Here is a 21,088-nt window from a genome sequence, read left to right as displayed (position 1 = left end):
GAACGCTAAGTCGTCTGTTCAGTGAGAATCGGGAGTTACTAAGTTTTTCCGTAACTACTCACTCCCGACAATGATGAATTGCTGCTGTCAGGCAGAGTATATTTCCTGGAGCTATCATTTATTAATGTCACAGTAATCATGCCAAAGCGATGAGGGCAGAATTCAAAGAGAAAGATCTGAACACCCGAATTATTTTTAAAAAAATCACCTGCAGTCATCTCTTAATAATAATAAGAATAATAAAAATAATCCTTGCATTTGATGTAGAGCCTTATCATATCTTTGAGACGTCTCAAAGCGCTTCACAGAATATACGTCTTTGTCTTTTTGCAGGGTGATTAAAACAAAATCTGATGGTTGTGCACTTTAAGTCTGATGGTAAATAAATCCATGGGTTCAATTCCTCCACTCTTAAATGAACATACTTGGAAGCCCAAAATGCCCCTCTGGCCCAGATTCCAAAGTAAGTCAGAATTGGGGGGAGCTCTACATTGTCAAGAGCTGCCGTCCTTCAGATAAGACAGTAAAACCCTGGTCCCGTTTGCCTGTTTGGGTGGAATATCATGATCCCATGATGAACTCGGCAAGAGGTAACACCAGAATAGGATGAAGGGGATGCTAAGGCCAATAACAGCAACAACATCGAACTGCACCCTAACCTCAACATCAGCTGCAAACCTGCAACAGTCTGGTCTGCAGAATTCAGTGCCTCGGTGATCAGTGCCTTTATCCACCGAGTTATCTGGGAAGCTGCACGTAAGTTTATTTCTTTAGCGGTGGGAAAAGCTGCTGTATGTGGATGGCACTGGTGACAGTAATAATTAAACTGCATTTGATATAGCGTCTTATCACATCTTCGCGACGCCTCAAAGCGCTTCGCAGAATATACTGTAAAGTGAATTGATTGTAATTTTTTTTCGTGTGTGGGCAAAACGTGGGACCTAATTACAACAACAACAAATTGCATTTGTATAGCGCCTTTCACGTCAGGAGGACATCCCAAGGTGCTGACAGCCCAGGCGGTGATTGAATGTAGCCTCAGAGAGCAGGAAAATATTAATCTGACCTTCTCCTCCGCTCAGGTTTGTTAGAAGGTCTGCTCAGCAAGCTGGTACGTCAAATCCCATCATGGGCCTCGGGTCTTTATCGTGTAATTATATCAACTGCCTGCGTGTGAACAGGCTTTACAAGGTAAAAGCTGACAAGTTGACGTGACAACTGCAGACTCTGCAACCTTCATACATCTCACATTTGACACTTAGATTGCTTTGGGAGTCCCACAATGGAACTTCCGCCTTTTCTTCCATCCCATCCCAACCACTTTCATCTCTCCCCTTCCCCCCCCCCGCCAACATCCCAACATACGCCAACCTAAGCAGGTTCGTACTCGGAGTTTCTTGAGTCAACGTGTGAAGCCAACGGAGAAATTACTTGTGCTTTAAGAGATATTTTTAAAATTGATGTCCTGAGGTCCCGAATATTTCCAAAGCTTTCCGCCAGGTCCTGCTACAACACTAGAAAGTTATTATGACAAGCCTACTGATGTTACTGACTGTCTAGACACCCTTTTAAGCAGATGATTTGCCATCTCTGCTCATCCCTGGCCTGGCGAGAATCCACTGCGGCATCTCTGCTATTATAAGAGAACTCAGCAATCCGCAGCCAAGTTCCATTACCTTCAATCATAACCGAATGATTCTCTTAAATTATAAATACCTCGAAGCCTACTTTTACCTTTCTCCTCGTTGGGTTACGAATGACACCGCAAATGTGCATGAACAAGAAGACAACCCACGTGCATTTGGTATGCGAAAAATGAGTTTCCTAACTTTCTGGATCAAAGGCACTTGGGAGGGAATTTGGAGAAAGTTCCCTCGTGTAATTTGAGGTCATGCTCAATCAAGACAGTGTGCAAACTAGCTACAAAATACACAGTCATCACACTCTACAGTAAATCCCGTGAAGTGCTTTGAGGCGTCCTTCTGATGCAAAAGGCACTCTACCAAATGCAAGGATTACTAATTATTGCAACAACAAGAACTTGCATTTAAATAGCGGTCTTCACGTAGGATAACATCTCGGAGCACTTCACAATCCAAGCTAAGGAGAAGGGGGAGTGGAAGTGATCTCAGGCGCAGTCGAAGATACGTAGGTTTTAAGGTTGGGATTTTAAAGACAGATACAGAGGGGGTGGGGGGAGGGATAGAAGCAGAGAGTTCCACAGTTCAGGGACATAGTGACTGAAGCCTTGACCACCGATGATACTTGTAATCATTGATTATTTTGTATTAACCAGCAGTTTAAGGTCATGTTTGCAAGTTGCTGTCTTCAGACCTAACGTCAAGCAGATCAGTATAGCAAACCTTGGATACTGTCCAAGGTGCAACTCTCATACAAATCCCACTTCTGAACTGGAAACATTGGGCAGTGAACCTTTTTTTTCCTTTAAGAAACACAACCGGAGTGGAAGGGAACCGTTCCATTATTTCTCCCATGTTTGTTTAGCTAATGGATCTTCGCCTGCGGTCACTAACAACAGCGACCGTACAGACAGAGGAATTTTCTTTTTAACAAAGAAAATGAAAAAGTTATTGGTAGGACAGCTTCAATCGATTTACTTTCAGCTTCCAGTCAACTTGGTTCATGTAGACTTTTGACTTAAGGTACACTTCTGCTGGTAATCAAACAAGGGAAAACACGGCACATGATATCACCAGTGACAATTATCACATTATCCAAAAATGCAGTCCAGAGGCCATTAATAGTTGTCACTGGCTTTTTTTTGGGGGGGTGGGGGCAGGAAGGGAAAGGGAAGAGAGGAAATGAGATACGGAAGCAGCTTTAACTCTGATATCAGGGAACAGTATTGACTATGTTCTTGGTCAATGTGTTAGCACCAGGGATAAACATCTCATTACCTCCTCATTTACCTCTCCTCTAATTAACCGAGAAAATGAGCTCTTCATTAATCGCCCCTTCAATGCGATGGGATCCACGCACGGCTGAATTCGACAGTGGAATGGAGTAACGTTCGGTGACATGACCGAAACATACTAAGATAGTGCATCGCTATCATGCCAACTCGGTTTGATATCTCTATGAATTGACGTTAATTTTTAACTTCACCAGATAAGTATTTGTAAACAGCAGCCAATTTACAGTGTGTGCTTTGTTATCCACATATTAACTGATTGATAACATTCAAGGTTACTAGTGTTTGAATCGCATAGCTATTGGGTGAGCAGAGTGATTGTGGTCAAGAAATAGATACTAAAAGGGCCGTGAATGGAACATGGGTCCATTATTTATGAATGGGGGATTATAACAAGGAATGCTAGATTAACTGTGAATCGTAGCATGACTTCCATTCAAGTTGAACCAAATTGAACACGTTGAGTAAAATGGAAAGTTCAGAAACGTACCTGTGTGGTCTTCATGGCATTCGCAGGTATAACCTCCTTCCTTACTGCGACAGATCCCATTGTTTCCACAGGGGTTGGAGTAACAGAGGTCGATTTCCGTTTCACAGTAATCTCCGGTAAACCCAGCCGGGCATCTACATCTCAGGCCGTTGATTGGGTGAATGGGACGAAAGAGGATGGTGCCCGAGGAAATGAATGGAGCTGAGCTGTCAAACTTCAAAACGGACACACACTTCATGTAATTCTCACAAGGCTCCCTGAGGCAGATATTGTCATCAAAAGGCAGCACCCTCTGGGTGGAGATGGCAGTGAGGAGCGTGCGGTTGAGATAAATCTGCTCTTGCAGGTCCTCGGAAGAGAAAAATTGATTATGGGCCCCATCGGGCAGCAAGACGGACAGACTGACGTTGAGGATAGTGGCCCTTACGTCCGTGTCGTTCTGGATGTTGAATATCACAATGTCCTCCCTCATGGCGGACAACACGGTGGCCACTCCTTCAACAAATAACGAGAGAAGTGGAGAAAGGAACATTTCCTGGGACATGTTCTCCAGACGTAAAGTGATGCTGTTGGTTAACATTTCATCGGTAATGATGGTGACGTGCAGCGTACACTGAGCTGTCACACTGTGAATACCATCTGTAAAACAAAAATGTATTCTTAGAAAGAGGCGACTATGCAGTAATGTACAATAATATCATTCCTTCCACCAACCTACAATAGACGCATCTGAGACTAGTGATAGCTGCTGATTAGTGTCAGCCATAAACACAACATCAAAACATCAAAACTTAATTCCCCAAAGACCTGGAACACAACAGATGAATATATCTATTCAAGCTTTTGAATTCAACATTGTTCCTAGCTTTTTGTCATGCTATTAATTAGTACCAACTCGCAGTGCTCTGCATGTGAAATAACATCTTGGAGCGCTTCACAAACATGAGGTTGGACGCTGAGCAAAGGGAGAGGGACAAGGAGGAGGTAACTGGACACATGATCGAAGAGGTAGGGTTTTAAGGCAGGGTTTCAAGACAAGATAGAGAATGAGTGAAAGAAGTAAAGGGAAGGGCTTCCAGAGATTAGGAGAATAGAATCTGAAGGCTCAGCCATTGATTGTGGCACCAGAGAGGGTGAGGGACTTGCAGCAATTTCCGAGTTAGCCGGGAAAATGGTTTGAGCAAATGATACCGTTACCTAACAGATGTGAGATAGCCGGGTTAATTAAATGGCAAATGTAAGGATCTTGGAAACAAAATTATTTATGATAAACTATACAGTCACCACTTTAGCCTTGTAAAGAGAGACGTTTTGAAGCCCAAAGCTATGCAATTTGTAAAAGGCTTGTCACGTTTAAAGCAATTGGAATGACAACTGTGCATCTAGCTCATATAAAGTCATGGTAAAATCCACAGTGCATTGCCCTATCCGCGAGGGCTTTGGCTTGCAAAGTTGTGGGCGCATCCACACCTCCAAGTCTCATTGAGGAGCCAAGTAGCGCCATCAACCTTGAACAATGCTTTGGACTGCTGCAAACGTGAGCGGCTTTGTCAGGCATGTCTCCTTCCAGCCATTTCAACCCCAGTGAGATCGTGCCTACCTTCCCTTCCCCTCGCCCCCTCCCCCCGAGCATGGATTTAGACACGATATTAATCTCATCAACCTTGATAAGGTGACATGTTCATTTGAGCCCCGGACCTTTTACTGTCACCTCTGCCGCTCATCCAACCAAGATACCCATCATGTTTTAATCATGGGTAATTACTAGGTAGTCAAATGAGTGTTCAAATATTCAGGAAGGTAAGGGTCAGCTTCACAGCCTCAATGAGCACGGCGATAAAATATCTCCGGAATACATCACACAAGGTGTGAACTCCGTGATCTATCGCAAGGGCTGATTGTCATGAAGGTGAAATATCACCTCTGGGGACCTTGAAGATTATTAACAATGCGCAAGGCTCCACAGTACAGAATAAAACCTGCCACATGTCGTTCCAGGTCCCACTCATCCCAGCTCAATGTCATGAGTAACACTGTGGAAATGAGCTCTCTGGTTACACCTGGTGTGCATTCGGAGACTCAGTAAATAACTAGGGCGTAAACAGGCTGACAACCAAACCCTTAAGGATACGTCGGGGGCAGGATTCAGCGCTGTTAAATGACTATCTTAGCTGGTGTTCTCAGGTTAGATTTCAAAGAATGTTATTGCTACAGGTTCTTATCCGCCAGGCAAAAGACACATAATGGATGAGTCACAGGCATGTCCCAAGGGATTGTGTCTGGGGGAGAGATTGTAAAGGAGTGGGAAGCAATTGAACAATGGAGAGGAATAAATGGACAAGCCTGAAAATCGAGCAGCTACGATAGTCCGAGATCGCATTATAGATGTAACCATCAATTCACAGCAGTCTGTGGGACATTGCTTTGTGCAAATTTGACTGCTGCATGAAAAATGACTGCTGCGTTAACCTACAAAAACAGTCACTACATTTTATAGCAAAACCCTGTGAAGCGTTTTGAGGGGTCCTCCTGTCGTGAAAGGTGCCACACAAAATGTAAGGATTATTATATTAATTATTCATCTAATCACCATCATTGTCAAGGAGCTTTGCTGCCTGAGAGAGATAGGCAGAGCTGTGAATGTTGTTGTTGTTGTTGTTGATGATGATGAAAGAGACGCACAACATGTTGTGAACAAGTAAACTGCACAAACAACTCCGCACTTGTTTACCGCGTTTCAGCCAAGATGGCAAAGGCACTGCCTCCTCCTTTTGCACTGTGGTGTATGTTACCTCACGCTGAATTTTAAGCTCCCAGGCCACCTGAGAACCAATTCTTCCTTTGTGCATGGGAGGGGGAATTCACGTCAGGCCGAGATGCACTATAATTATGCCTACATTTGACAAAGGGCCACATGACACTGAAAGGTCTCAAAGAGCAGTGCACAGATCATTAGCAGCTTTGAAGTGTCGTAGCTTGTGTCGGGGAAAATACCACAAGGCTCTGAAAATTCAAACATTTGCTATTAATCTATTATTTTGCACTTGCCAATCTCTGAATAAACAGCTAGAAAAGATGTCAGATAGTCCGATACGAAGACTGGTGGAAGAACATTGGACTGAAGGAGAGGACTTGGTTAAAGGCCGAGTCAAGGGAGAAAAAGCGACCCAAATTGATCCAAACGAAAATCATCTCTCGCCCGAGGCAAAGCACAGCACTCCAGTGGAAATTGTTAACTGCAAGCAGCACCGTGTAATTACTGGTTCACAGAGGAGGATCGCAATAAACACAATGTCAGCTTGTTGGTGTGGGAGGATTAGCCAACATCCTACAGAATCGAGGCCCGAGCTAACCCTTCCCTCGAACGAACGACAGGAGAGTAACAACAACAACAAATTACAATTGTACAGCGCCCTTCCACGTCGGAAAGACGTCCCAGGGCGCTGGGCAGTCAGGGTTTTTTGGGGCTCGAGCTGGGAGTTTCAACGAGATGAAAGCAGAACCAGATTGGGTTATTTCCACCGAGCTGTTATCCTCTCGTTGTGACTAAACTACCCACTGTATCAACTCAATACACCAACCCCCCCCCCTCAGAATATCCAGTTTCCTTTTTTTTAAACGAACATTACAGCACCCTGGTCAATAGCCAACGATCATGTTTCTCATACGCCCAACGCAACAACAATAATGATCCTTACATCTGACATAGCATCTTTCATCTCAGGAGGTTGTCTCAAAGCGCTTTGGGGGATTTTCCCGTGAAGTGTAGTGACTGTCTTTGTATCGACTCATCCGAAGGATGGCATCTCCAACAGAGCAACCCTCCCCCAGCACTGTGTTGGAGTGACAGGCTGGACGATATGAATTGAATGTGAATTGAACCCTCAATCTTTTGACTCGGGAGGCGAGAGTACTGTTTCGTGCACAAAATACACAGTCAATTCACTTTCCAGTCTACTCTGTGAAGTGCTTTGGAGACGTCTCGGAGACATGATAAGGCGCTCTATCAAATGCAAGGATGATTATTATTATTTTTAATCATGTTGCTTATACTCTTTCAGTTCAGTGCTGGAACTCATGATTCACATAGCACTCTGCCCTTTTGAGATCATCTGTAACAATATCCTTGAGGGGGGTGGGGGGTGGTGAAGAGAGAGGGGAGGTAAATAGAATCTGCCTAAGGCTGAACTGATGGACATATCCAGCAAAAAGTCAGGCAGGTCTGCAATAATCCAAGACAGACTTTGAGGTTTAGACACAATCATAATAATAATCCTATAATAATCCTTGCACTTGATATGACCACTAACATTGAAACGTCTCAAAGCCTTTCACAGGTAATTGCTGTCTATTGTCTATTGTCATGACCTTGCATTTTGTAGGCAAGAGTGGCCAAGAGCGACGTATACACAGCAAGGAGCCACAAACAACCATGAACCCTCTCAGCAAAATCCCCTGTTGTGTGTGTGTGTGTGTGTGTGTGTGTGTGTTTGCGTGCGTGTGTGTGCATGTGCGTGGTTGGAGGGTGTCAGAGAGATACTGCTGGACACATACAGTGCCTGATGGACTCACGCTAAGCTCGCATAAAGAAAAATGCTTCACTTCAATGTGGTTTCTGCTAGAAAGGAGCAGAACAATGCTTCTCAGCTTTGTGACTCTCTTGCTTTGTGGGGACGCAGCGGAACCCATGACCTCAAAGTAAACTGAGCATCTTCACTTTTTCATGTGAAGAAGCTTCGTTAAACCGGGCTTCTATTTTCTAGAGATGTTCTATTGTAATAAGGCACAGTTTTGACAGGATGTATATAACCCTGGTGCGGTTTCTGGCAGTTAAAGGCAAAACCATAACTCTTCTCTCTTTTGTGCTCCCTCCTTCTCCCGACACCCACCTCTAGTAATAGGACCAGATGAATGCCAAAATACACAAAGGACAAAGATATGGAGCAATAAGTTGGTTCAAATTGGTTTAGAAAAATACTAATAATAATCCTTGCATTTGATATTGCATCTTATCATGTCGTAAAGACGTCTCAAAGTGCTTACCAGAATATACTGTAAAGTGAATTGACTGTATATTTTGTGTGTGAAACAGAGCAGCCAATTGTGCACTAGAAAGGAAGACACTCTGAGTAGGTTTAAACATTCAGCCTTTAGGAAATGGAGGAGTGAATTTGGATCAATGCACATCCCTGACCGAAGAGTCAAATGGTGACTGTCACTGTCATCACCTCCAGCTGATTGAAGGCAACAGAGCATGGGAACAAAGGATCAGCCAGCAAAGTCATTTGCATTGCAAAGATGCAAAAAGCCAGCCCCAGTACGTAAAAGGTACCTCATTTTTTAATGTAAGCAAAAATAGTGAAACTCCCAGATACTGAATACATGATAGAAAGACAGAGGCGAGAATTATTCCTATAAGATCTGTTCAGAATACCCATCCTAATGTCGTCTCATTACAGTGACAAGCTATTCATTAAATGGATCCCAATGGATCCCTGGCCTCAACCGCTATTCCTGGTAAACCATGTTCCAGGCGTTAACTACCTTTGCAAAATAAGCACAGAGCTGCTGCTTCTGACAGAGGCAACAAGATGAAAGGGATTTTACCTCTGAAATCTCAGCGAGATTTCATTGCCTCTGATAATGCCTCCTTGTATTCTTGTCCGGCTGCAATCAGCCACTATGCCTCGCTCCCTGGAACTCCCACCGAAGCCCTTCCTTCCCAGTTATCGGTCAGATATGTGCATTGATCCAAGATCACTCCTTGAATCTACCTCTTTGAACTGACCTTGGGTCACCTACAACGATCAGACCCTGTATCAAATGCAAGGATTATTAGTTGTAGTTACGCTTTATTGCTTAAATCCTAGCAGTTACATACTGCTGATATAACAGCAGCGCAGAAAGCAACTGAAAAACAAAGCTAGGATTTAGTAAGCAAATTACCTCTGTTTGGCTAATACCCAAAGGGCTAATGCAGCGAGACATAATTTGAGTGACAAGCCCTTAAAGCCCACATCATTTATTGCCTCCACTTATTCCCTGAAGAAATGAGCTCTGAAAACTGCAGCGTTCAACTGGAATATCGAGAAAATTGCTTATTTATTTCCGTAATATTTCCTCGTCCCGTGCATCCCACTTATAAGAGGGAGCTGCGGGTGACAAGTTCACTGTTCGCTTAGAAACTTTCATCTACAATAGCAAGTTAGATAAAAACACACACACAATCCAGCTCAATACTAAGAAACCCACAACCATTTACCAATATTGGGCGCGTTTTTCCATGTTATCAGAATCAAGCGGGTAAAATAACACGTTTATAGGTAAAAAAAAATTCCTGTTCAGTGTTAAGCGTAGAGCGACTGAACTGGCAAATGCGATTAAGGGACAAGAACGCCAAAGGGCAATGCATGTCGCGTTGAACGGAATTTTTACCCCTCAATGCCACTCACGGTGATGGAATCCAACATACTTTATTTATCAAATGTCCAAGTATCTCCAAGCGGAGAGGTTTGTGCAGCATCGGTAAGAATCGGGAGCGCTGAAAGCAATTCAGTGTTTTACGCTTGGAAGCTCCCTGTCCGAGAGGAAAATTGCTAAGTAAAAAGTGAGTGAAGGAGCTGGACATGAGGTAGGATTTTGAGGCGTGCTTTCTGCCTAATGTTTTTCCTGGCTTGGGTTTTTTTCTGGTGCTCAAGGAAATAAGGTGTCAGTCAGCCTGGCTCAGCGGGTAGCACTTTCGCCTCAGAGTCAGAAGGTTGCGGGTTCAAGCCTCACGTCTGAACTTCAAACTCGTCTAAGGTGACGCTACGATGCAAAGCTGGGGGCTGTTGCATTGTCAAGAGGTGTCGTCCTTCGGATGAGACGTTAAACCCAGGTGCCCATAGGCCTGTTCAGGTGGTTGTTAAAGATCCCGAGGCACAATTCAACAAGAGAAGGGAGTTTCTCCCAGTGCCCCTGGTCAACAACGCTCCCAGATTAAAACAGAAGTGACCACTCACTTCGCGGGTGTTTGTGGGGTTCACTGGTGTGCGCAATCTGGTGTTTGTTATTCAACTCGGAGTGTGTTGTGAGGAAGTGCTGGTTGGTACAGATGTGTTAATTTAAAGAGCAAAGACATTCAATTTGAATAGTCTGGTCCCTGAATACTACATCCCACACTAAAACTATTTTTTTCTCCCCACTTCTGCAGTGTCTAGGAATCGTAAGACTTTTTCACATATTCAAGAAGAGTTTCCAAGCTTTACTGCACTAACAGTTTAGTGCTGTAACAAACCATGCATTCTCACCAGAAGCCAGAGAAACCACAGTACACACACACACACACAATACTTGCTGACAGCCACCATCCTGTGCAACAATTAGCCTTAGATTTGTTTTGATCCACTTCAAATCCTTTGCATTGGACAAACATCAGTTCATCACCGCAAAAACAACACTTCGAGGCGATTTCACAAAGCAGCCGCAATATGTATCTGCAGGTGCCTTAGGTATTCTGAACACATTCCTGTGAAGTGAGATATCCCTCTCCTCGCCTAAAGTCCACATACCAACAGGTGATCAGAAACAAATACCTCCGATTGACCTTTCACTTTGCTAGCCTGGGAACGGGCAGGTCCACTGCATCAACCCTCACTGCCAACCTCACCGCTACAGCTCCGGCTGGGATAATAAAATTGGTCACGCAAACCCCGACTGTTTGTGGGATACCGCTGTGCGCAATTGGCTGCTGCGTTTCGCCCATAAAATATACCGTCAATTCACTGCACAGTATATTCCATGAAGCGCTTTGAGACGTCTCGAAGACATGATAAGGTGCTATATCAAATGCAAGGGTTATTATTATTATTATAGAGCAGGTGTTCAGGCCAGACATGGAGACCTGGGAAGGTCCTACTCTGATGATAATAATAATAATATATCCTTGCATTTGAAAGAGCACTTTATCACATCTTCGAGATGTCTCAAAACGCTTCACAGAATATACTGTGAAGTGAATTGACTGTATATTTTGTGGGCGAAATATATTCAATGGAAAGATCACGCGGCCTTTTTAATGAATAGCGCATCTTTTAAAATTGCCCCCACAATACACATTTCATATTAACTGCACTCTGGTGCAATTAATATGAAATGGGTATTGGTTAACTGGAGCTTGGATTATTATGAGCTGCAGAGATGCAGCATTATAGCCTGGTCAACAAACCTCCAGATAACAGGAGGATTGGGTATTCTGGGAGGGTGAGATCAAATGTCCTTCAACTCCACACACATCCCACACCTCTCCCATGATACTGTGAGATAAATTCGTCAAATTGGTCATGGCTGTCTGTGGGACACTGATGTGCGCAAATTGGCTGCCGGGTTGCCCTAAAATGACACAGTCATTACACTTTGCAGCAGTCACCTGTGATGTTTGATGCTGTATCAAATGCAAAGATTCTTTCTGTAAAGTGCTATTATTGCCACTGTGAAGCACTCCGAGACCTTATCCTAAGTGAAGGGTGCCGTGTAAATGCAAGCAAGTAGTTGTTAGCGCCAGTCAAAGGCAGCTATTTTGCAGAGTTTTAAAAACAACACCGTAGAAAGCCTTCACACCTCACCAGCGACACCCTCACTGAGACGCAAGGATATGGTCATGGCAAAGGGTCCTGATCAGAGCATGAGAAGATGTAGACTGATAACTTCAAACCTCGAGATAACCAAGTCCACTTTCCCATTATAGCTATGGATTAGTGTGGAGTGTCTTGAAGTAATCTAATCCTCATTTGTCATGATTGTTCTAATCAGGTTCCCCTAATCTGATAGCCAAACTCTAATTGCATTCCAAACGCATTGCTGAATGGCGTTTTGTGGTCAGAACTCCCACCTTGGAATATTAATCCCTGCATTTCATGTAGCGCCATATCACGTCATTGAAACGTCTCAAAGCTCTTCACAGAAATATATTGTAAAGTGAATTGACTGTATATTTTGTGGGCTATAATGCAGAAGCAATTTGCGCACAGCAGAATCCCAGAAACAGTAATAATAATTATAATCCTTGCATTTGATATAGCGCTTTTCATGTTGGGAGGACATCCCAAAGCGCTTCACAGAACACACTGTAAAGTGAATTGACTGTATATTTGTGGGCGAACGCGGCAGCCAATTGAGCACAGCAATGTCCCACAAACAGTCGTGGATTGAAAATGACCAATTTATTATTGTTTTTGGTTTTGGAGGATTATTATTAGGCTCTGTGTGGAGTAAGGAAACTTGCCCAAGGTTTCGCTCTGCCTGGAATTGAACTCAGGTCTCTCGCTTGCAAAGCGAGTGCTCTAACCACTGAGCTACAGGGCTCCATTCCACAGTTGTGGAATGAGTGACCACATTTTTTGAGGGGGTGTATTACCCCTGGAAAGCGATCCAACAAATTTTGAGACATCTCAAAGACGCGATAAGGCGCTATATCAAATGTAAGGATTATTATCAATATTATTAGTCTTTAAAATAAAAACAACTTGCATTTGATACAGCACTTTTCACGTCAGGAGGATGTCTCAAAGTGCTTTAAAGAACTTACCGTACCACGTAGTGACCGTATACTTATCCGCAAACACGGCAGCCAATTTGCACACGGCAATGTCCCACAAAACAGCCACTAAGTGAATGGAACAATTTTATCAGTTGGCTTAGTTTCTGAAGTGTAAATTTAATTGGTTATGGATATCACCAAAGATTACTAACTGCAGTGACCTTTCCAACTGCAGTTGATAGATGTTTCTCCGAAAACAAAAGCTGCTGTAGAAACTGTCGCGTTTGCCTTTGCGGGACAGATTCCACAGCACCAAAAGCAATACCGAAAATACGGGCGCAATCTTACAGGCAAAGTTCAAGGATAAATCACACTAGCGATTTCTTCTCTCCCATTGCTTCTCAGGATTGGATGTTGAGGGAGGGGTTGGGGGGGGTTTGGAGAGAGAGGGGAAAATAGAGGCTGAAGGTGGGTTCAAAGACCGCAAGGCACAACGTACTATGAAACGGACATAAGATTACACATTGTGTACGTCACTGCAATGTATAAATCGCAACACAACACAGTAATCCCGTCCCCGCAAGGAACACTGTGCATGTGGTGATATTGAAGATTAATGGCAGCTATGAAGGACCTCCAGACCTTCCTGATAAAAGTCCCGCACTGTGACAGAGAGGCGGCAGAGAAAGGACCGCAATAAAAAACGCTGACTTGCAATAGTTTCAGCTGTACAAACAACAAGCGGGGCGAGTGTGTGCGAGTCTGGGTGTGTGTGGGGGGAGGGGGGGGGGAGAGAGGGTTAAGGGTCGCTACCGTTTAGCCAATACCAGGTCATAAATTAACTCCAAAGTCCTTGTGCCCGTAACAGGTCGAGCTTCCGCTGACCCTTTGGGATCCCAAAGAGCAAATCTAATAGTTGGTTCTCGGAGACTGAAACCTCAGCGCAAATCTGAAGCTATGCAGTCAGATGAGGGGACGTTTCTGCGAAATTAAAAGGGTGGGGACGCAGCACATAATACACAGCTCCCTGTCTCTTTGCTTATGAGAACGGGAGAGCCTTCAGCCACTCTGCCCCCAACCTCTGGAATTCCAACTCCAGTCACTCACGGAAACCCGTCACCGTGATCAGCCGGGTGTCTGACACACTCCGCCTCGCCCCCTCCTTAGCCTCCTTCAAGTCCCGTGTCAAGACCCTCCTCTTCGACCATGCCATCGGCCATCCCCCTTCCCCTCCCCTCCCTTACCCCCACAAGCCCAGCTCGGGTCTGAAATGCTGCACTCTGTCCAGTGCCTTGGGATGTCCTCCCGACGTAAAAGGCACTATGCAAACGTAATCTTGTTGTTGTAAGAACATAAGAATTTGCTTGGCGAAAGATAGACTAAGGTCCGTCCAGTTTGCCTTCCACCATCCTGGCAGTCGCTTGCACATGTCGTGTCCCAAACTATATATAGTGTCTCGAGATATTATTTCCCATCAGAACTCTGTGTAATTTGTTCTTGAAAGGCATCAGCGTTTGACCTCATGGCAAGGCTTCTCAGACACACCATACGAGCCCAGTCTTCGTTAAAAAAANCCTCCTGGATCGTAAACGAATCTACAAACTCATTCATCATCCTCCAACATTTAGAGCGGTATGATTTACAGCCAGTGCTCCAAACGGTGACCCCCTTTGCTCATCCAGATTGATCTATTTATCTGCCACAGAGTCACTACGAACATAACAGTCCCCGTGAACACAACGCAGCAGCAAAACACTGAGATACTGTAAACAGAGAGCTTCCCCAATGGCTCAGTTAATAAAACCGCTGTCTAAAGTGAGTCTGAGCCACACAGCACATCCAGTAAACTTATTCTTCTCATTCCTTTCAGCCTGGGCAGCAATTGTCACCAGCGCCCTTTTGGTTGAGCAGTGAAACCAGTCATATTACCAGTCAGCAGCTGGCAACTCTCGCTGGGGAGTAACTCATTTCGGGTGGGATCAGGATCAGGCTACGCGATTTATTTTATGATTCATTCACGATTCGTAATGTTTGAGCACATTCATTAATCCTGCACAGATAGAAGATTCAACTGTAAGAAACCTGATGAATACAGTATTTATTGAAATTGTGAACGGAAGAAGCTCGTGTATCTCCCTCGTGACTTCCAATAAATAAATCCAGCTCTCTGCGCACAGCAATGATGCACAAACAGCCATGAAGTGAATGAATGGCCAGTTTTATCTGGAGGATTGTTGAGCCAGGACACCATCCCCTTTATTACCAATATATAAGATTTTCTGGCTGCGGGTCCATACGTGCCCACAGATGTCAGGTGGTATAATGGGAAGGAAGCTTTCTGCTGGACACCAACTGTGCGAGCACAAAGAGATATTTCAACCGTCAGGACAAGCCTGCGGCAGTGATGAGGCATAGACAGGCTTAGAAGCTACAGGAGACCGGTGTGGTGGGTCTTGAACCTGCATTACATACTGCAGTACTGGAGCAGCTTCTGAAATAATTACTTTGGTCATTGAATGACATTGCAGCACAGTTTCTGCTAATAATAATCCTTGCATTTGGGACATCCTCCCGATGTGAAAGGCGCTGTACAATTGTAATTTTGTTGTTGTTGTTGCATTTGATACAGCGCGCTTCGTCAAGTCATTGAAACGTCCCAAAGTGCTTCACGGGACTTTTACTGTCAAGTGCAGCGACTATACTTGCAAGCGAGCGGGGCAGCCATCGATAACAAACGAGGAAGTGTAAAGGTCCGATTGTTTCCCCAGCCTCCACGTGTGAAAGCGCTTTGGGCTCCACTCAGCACCTGCTGCGGTGGTAAAGTACAGCCAAGAACGTATAGCGTGGCTGTAGCCCATATCCTTTCGGTGCGCGGAGCCGCTAAATCTTTGCTGCCCGTGTAGAGGGTGACCCCACCTTATGCTTTTATTAATGAAAGAAAACCAAAAGAAGGGACACGAGGCAACCAAATTCAAAGAGGGACCGTACGGTCTGCACTGTCAATTTCGTGACTTATTCCAAACAGCTCCTCGATCGACAGACATTTATTTGCAGGTTTGGCTCCAACTTGGATTGTATCAGTGCGACAGGAGACATCTGCAGTAAATGTGTTCACTTGGCAACAGGCAGAAAGAACCTTTAGAACGTCCTGGCTGGACCTCACAAGCCTGATCTTGGCTGGCGCTGAGTTCCACCCGTATTTACATTCATCCCCCACGACTCGCTCTCTCAGTCTTCACTGACTTTTGGGGTTTTCTAGGAATACAAGATTGGCAGTGAAACAGCCAAGCTTCTGGAACGCTGGAGTACACAGCAAATTGGCAGGAGATGGAGGTGAAATTCATTCACATTGTCCAGCTTCGCTTCCCCGGTTATATGGCAGTGACCTCATGGCAAGGAACCTTCAGCAGCAGCGCACGGTGACAAGTACGCAATGTTTCACCCCAATCTCAACACTTGCACCGCAATTACGAGAGCAGATGCTTCCTGGTGGACACAAGGCTGTAGTGGGGCTAATCATCCTGATGGACGGAAGATAAACAACAAAAAGGAAGTGCGCAGCGTGCTGTCAAATTAGTTTCCTTCTTGCATCTCACAAAGCTGCGTATTACTTTCCCCCATCCCCCTTTCTCTTCATTAACTGCTCTTGTGTCCACATGGATTGGGAGTCGAGCCGGAGTCATTAGTCTGTGTCTGCACAGACCTGCCCTGCTCGCAAAGAAATCCTAGAGAAAGATTGTTTTTTCCCCTTCGTCTAGTAAATGCCACTGATTTCATTTGCTAGGCTGGACTGTCCCCTCCCTCTCTACCTCACTCCCTGCCCTACAGCTCACTCATATGGTTAACTTATTAACCCACACAGGTTCACGCATCAGAAAGTACAGTACGTGGACGCAGTCGACCTGATGGCTTTGACTGATGCTCAGCAAAGGCTGCACAAGCCATGCAGTTTGAAGGATGCAGCAGATTTCCGGTCATTGTATACAAGTGTTTAGAGTTTATAACGTGGAAGGTGGAAAGTTACAGAAGAGGGTAAGCTGTTTGAATACAAAGAACGCCACAGAAATACGATCAATGAATACGATCAATCGCCTCCTGCATTGAGTGGAATAAAGAACAGCTCAGGAGTGACTTCTACATTGGCCAATTTGGCGCTAGGAGAGAAGGACACCGGATAGGTGGCAGAAGGGGGAATCCTAGCAGATTCTCTCTCCGGTGTTACACCTCATGGTCCCTTATCCTCCCAATTATTGGGAGGTTTGTTAAGTTACACAAGCTGATACCTCCAACTGGGATCATGCTGGACTCAACAACAACAAACAACTTGCATTTATCTAGCGTCCTTCACCCGGGTAGCATCCCGGAGCACTTCACAGTGGCGAATCTGCCAACGAGCCAAGGGGAGAGGGAGGTGGGGGTAGGAGACCGACTTGAGACCGACCTTGAAGGAGGCGAGGGAGGAAGCAATGCAAAGGGACCGTGGGATGGAGTTCCAGAGTGTGGGGGCAGAGAGGCTGAAAGCCCGGCCACCGATGGTGTGGCGGGTCGGGTGGGAGACATGGAGCAGGCCGGAGCCCAATGAACGAAGGGACAGGCAGGCTCGTAGGGAGTCAGCAGGTCAGAGAGGTAGGAGGGGGCAAAGCCATGAATGGCCTTAAAGGTGAGGACGAGGATCGTGAACTCGATCCTCTGGGGGATGGAGAGCAGTGGGGCCGGGTGAGGGTGGGATGGGTCACGAAGCCTGGTGCGTAAGAGTACACGAGCTGCAGAGAACCCATATACCTGCATGCCCTTCACAGGGAGAAGCAACAACAACAACTTGCATCTGTAATGCACCGTTCACCCAGGGCAGCATCTCGGAGCTTTTCACAATGGCGGGTTGGACACCGAGGGAAGGGGAGGGATAGAAACAGTATCATAGATACGGCGAAGAGATAAATCATAAGGAGGGATTTAACGATACATAAGGAGGGGAAAGATTGAGACAGGGGATTCCTGAGGTCAGGGGTGTGGTGACTGAAGGAAGTTGCATGAACATTTTTTTGTGTGGGGGGGGTGGGGGAAAAAGTCCCTTAATTTTTGGAAATTTAATCTCAAACATTTAAAAGCAGATTCTGCCAAAATGATCTTTAAGCGGTAAGTTGCATCATATTTCTAGAGTCTGGTCAAGTTATCCCTCTTTTATTCCCTTGAAGAACAGCCAACTTCCGCAATTAAGATGTTGCCGGTGTAGATTAGCTGCCTCATTCATCTAGAAAACATTTTATATCGGGGTGTCAGCCTGGCTCAGTTGGTAGCGCTCGAGCCTCCGAGTCAGAAGGTTGTGGGTTGAAGACCCCCATTGGGACTTTGAACTTACAACACGTCAAGGCTGACACTGAAATCCAGTGTTGGGGGTGTGTGCTGTTTTCTTGGAGGTGTCATCCTTTGGCTGTGATGTTAGACTGAGATCCTGTCTGCCTGTTAGGTGGCTGTTAACGATCCCTTGGCACCATTCGAAAAGAGAAGGGAGTTTCTCTTGGTGACCCCCAGATAAAATTGACCACTCACTTCATTTCTTGAATGATCGCACGTTGGAACGTGCTTGGAGTTTTTTTTTTGAAAAAAATATGAAAGGTGCTCTTCAAAGTATTATTGATTTTCCAGTGTTTCAGAAGAGCCAATAGGCGTTTGAAAGAAAATAAACTTTGATTTTTTTTAAAAAAAAATGCAAACTCCCCTCTTCCCTCCACGCCCACCCCACCACCCCACCCACTGCTTGATAAAGAAAGGAAACCCCAAGTCTCAGACGAGAGCCAAGGTTCTGCGCATGCAAAACCCGAGTGATCAATGCAACTCAGAACAAAGCTGCCGTTAACAAGTGCGCTCACTCCCCGCAGCAGCGTATTTGCAGCGAAGCTTTGGATTGTCATGACAACAAGTCGGGAAACAAAAGCATTCCACAGAGCCATGGCAGCTTGCACTAATCACTTAGGAGAGAGAGCGAGAGAGAGAGAGAGACACACACACACAGGAGAGGATATATACACCGCAAAATATATTCCCAAGAAACTCCTGCCTCTTCATCGAACTGCAAATGCAAAAAAAAAATCAAACGAGCGAGGAACTCGTTGCCAAGGGTCTGGGACATGATGTTCATTCTCGCAAAGCTTAGCGTCCCCGTCACTCGGGACAGTGCTCAGCTCGGGAGAGGCCAAAAACAGTGTGCAGATGGAACTATTCATGTAAAGAACACGCATTGCTCGTTGGAATTATTTTTTGTTTTTGTACAACAAAAAAAATCCTTTGGCATAGTACAGCACGTAAATGCTGAACAGTGGATACTTGGTTGGAGGGGGGTTTCGGAGGGAGTATTCTCATTAAGAGATTCAGATGACATCGTAACAAACAGGTTAAGGTTCAGGTGCTATCTCTCTGTCTGTCTGTCTAGGCTAGAGTCTGGGACGTGAAGAAACGAAAGCTTGGCTCTTAAGGTCTATTTTCTTCCTCAATTTTCTCCCCTCCTCCCCTGAAGTTGGTGACTCACCCTAAACTACGATCTCATGGGCCTGGAAACACGCCTTGCTCTTTCTCACGCACGCTGGGGGCCCTTCTTCGCATGCAGTCCGACCTTTGGATGAGACGTTACACCAAGGTTCTGTCTGTGCCTGTTGAGGTGGACATTTAAGATCCCATAGAGCGTCTCGAAAAGAGAAGGGAGATTCTCCTGGTGTCCTGGCCGACAATCCCCCAGATAATATTGATCACACACATCATGGCACGTCGGTGGGACGTTGCTGTGCGCAAATTGGCTGCCGCGTCTGCCTACAAAATTCAGTCACTGGACTTTGCAGAAAATCCTATGAAGCGTCAAGACATCCGGCAGATGTGAAAGACGCTATATATCAAGTGCAAGGATTATTTATTAATTAGAAGTCAGGATGGCAAGCTTCAGCAGGTTACTGGGCTGCACCAGGCGAAATCCTGTTCCGCACACAACCTTCTTTCACAAAGGATTACAAGATGTGGTTAGGACGAAGAAGACACTTTGTGCCATTTGATCTCATCCGTCCAGAACACTCACCCTACCTTCCTCCTATTGACGAGTCCCAAGGTGTAACAGCAGATAAATCACTAGACAGGGATTAAGGAGAAATCGAGGCTAGCTGACGTGCTCCTGAGGTCAACTGAAGCAGTCCTACCCAAGATCAGATAACTCAGCAAGGACCAAGGAACAATGGGCCTTTTTTATTCTATTTCAGTAATATTAGACTGGCTACAGAAATGTTCCATTTTAGTTCAATAATTAACATCACTTTATATAATAAACTATTATATTAAAGCTATAATACAGCTTGCATTTATACAGCGTGCTTCAAGTAGGATAGAGTCTCTGAGCATTGCTATAGTGGGTGGGTTGGACGCTGAGCAAGGGAGAAGGGGGAGGTATCCAAAAGATAGCAAGAGTGAAGGAATGATTTATCCCAAGTATTCAAAATCTAGAAAAGAATTTGCAAAGTGTTCTTCCACTTCTTTCTTTTGATCAAGGATCCAGCTAAGCCTCTTGGGCTGTGTGCCAGTGCTGTGTAACCAGCCTCTGCGAGTTGATAGCCTCAGACTCCGTCCCTGTGGGAAACATCCTTCATCTCCACTCACTCAACACATCTCATTGACACTTCTGCACTGGCAGTCCAGCTGAGACAAAATACTCAAGATTCAGGGCCTCGTTTGTTTGTTTTTGTCCGACACACGCGAAAACCCATCACCGTCCTTAAGAGTCTCCAACCACAGTTCCCATGTATGCCTTGCCGTGTTTCAGGCATGGAAATTCCGATGTCTGGAATGGAATGAGCATTCTCTCCCTGGAGGGACGCACCCTGCTTACCTAATCCCGGAAGTATTAGGCTCAGGTTGGCAAAAGTCAATGCTTTGGAACCTCAGACCATGTATTGCTTGTACTACTGGAGTTTAACCGGCTAACCCCACATAGCTTGCCACAGAAAGCACTGGTGTCCTCACCATCCTACATAGGAACACCCAACAGTATTGAGTACCATAATTTGCTTTTCTAACACCGACAACCAGCAATGTTACAAAGAACCTTTTTTTTCCCGAAAAACTTTTAGATCAAGAATGTGTCTGGTGCCTTTCATTATTCATAGGGTGAAAC

At 45.1% G+C, this 21,088-nt stretch overlaps 1 protein-coding gene across 1 annotated transcript in view; it reads right to left on the bottom strand.

Annotated features, from left to right (window-relative positions):
* celsr2 (cadherin, EGF LAG seven-pass G-type receptor 2) overlaps positions 1-21,088 on the bottom strand; it is a 114,181-nt gene that overhangs the window by 67,899 nt on the left and 25,194 nt on the right. The window contains exon 5 of the mRNA XM_042342252.1: positions 3,423-4,061. Within this exon, the coding sequence (XP_042198186.1) occupies positions 3,423-4,061 (639 nt within the window). The remainder of the gene's footprint in view (positions 1-3,422; positions 4,062-21,088) is intronic.

Source organism: Callorhinchus milii, unplaced genomic scaffold, assembly GCF_018977255.1.
Source record: "Callorhinchus milii isolate IMCB2004 unplaced genomic scaffold, IMCB_Cmil_1.0 Scaffold19, whole genome shotgun sequence".
NCBI classification, from domain to species: Eukaryota; Metazoa; Chordata; class Chondrichthyes; order Chimaeriformes; family Callorhinchidae; genus Callorhinchus; species Callorhinchus milii.
Note: the sequence above shows the minus strand (reverse complement) of the source record. Positions and strands in the feature narration are given on the sequence as shown.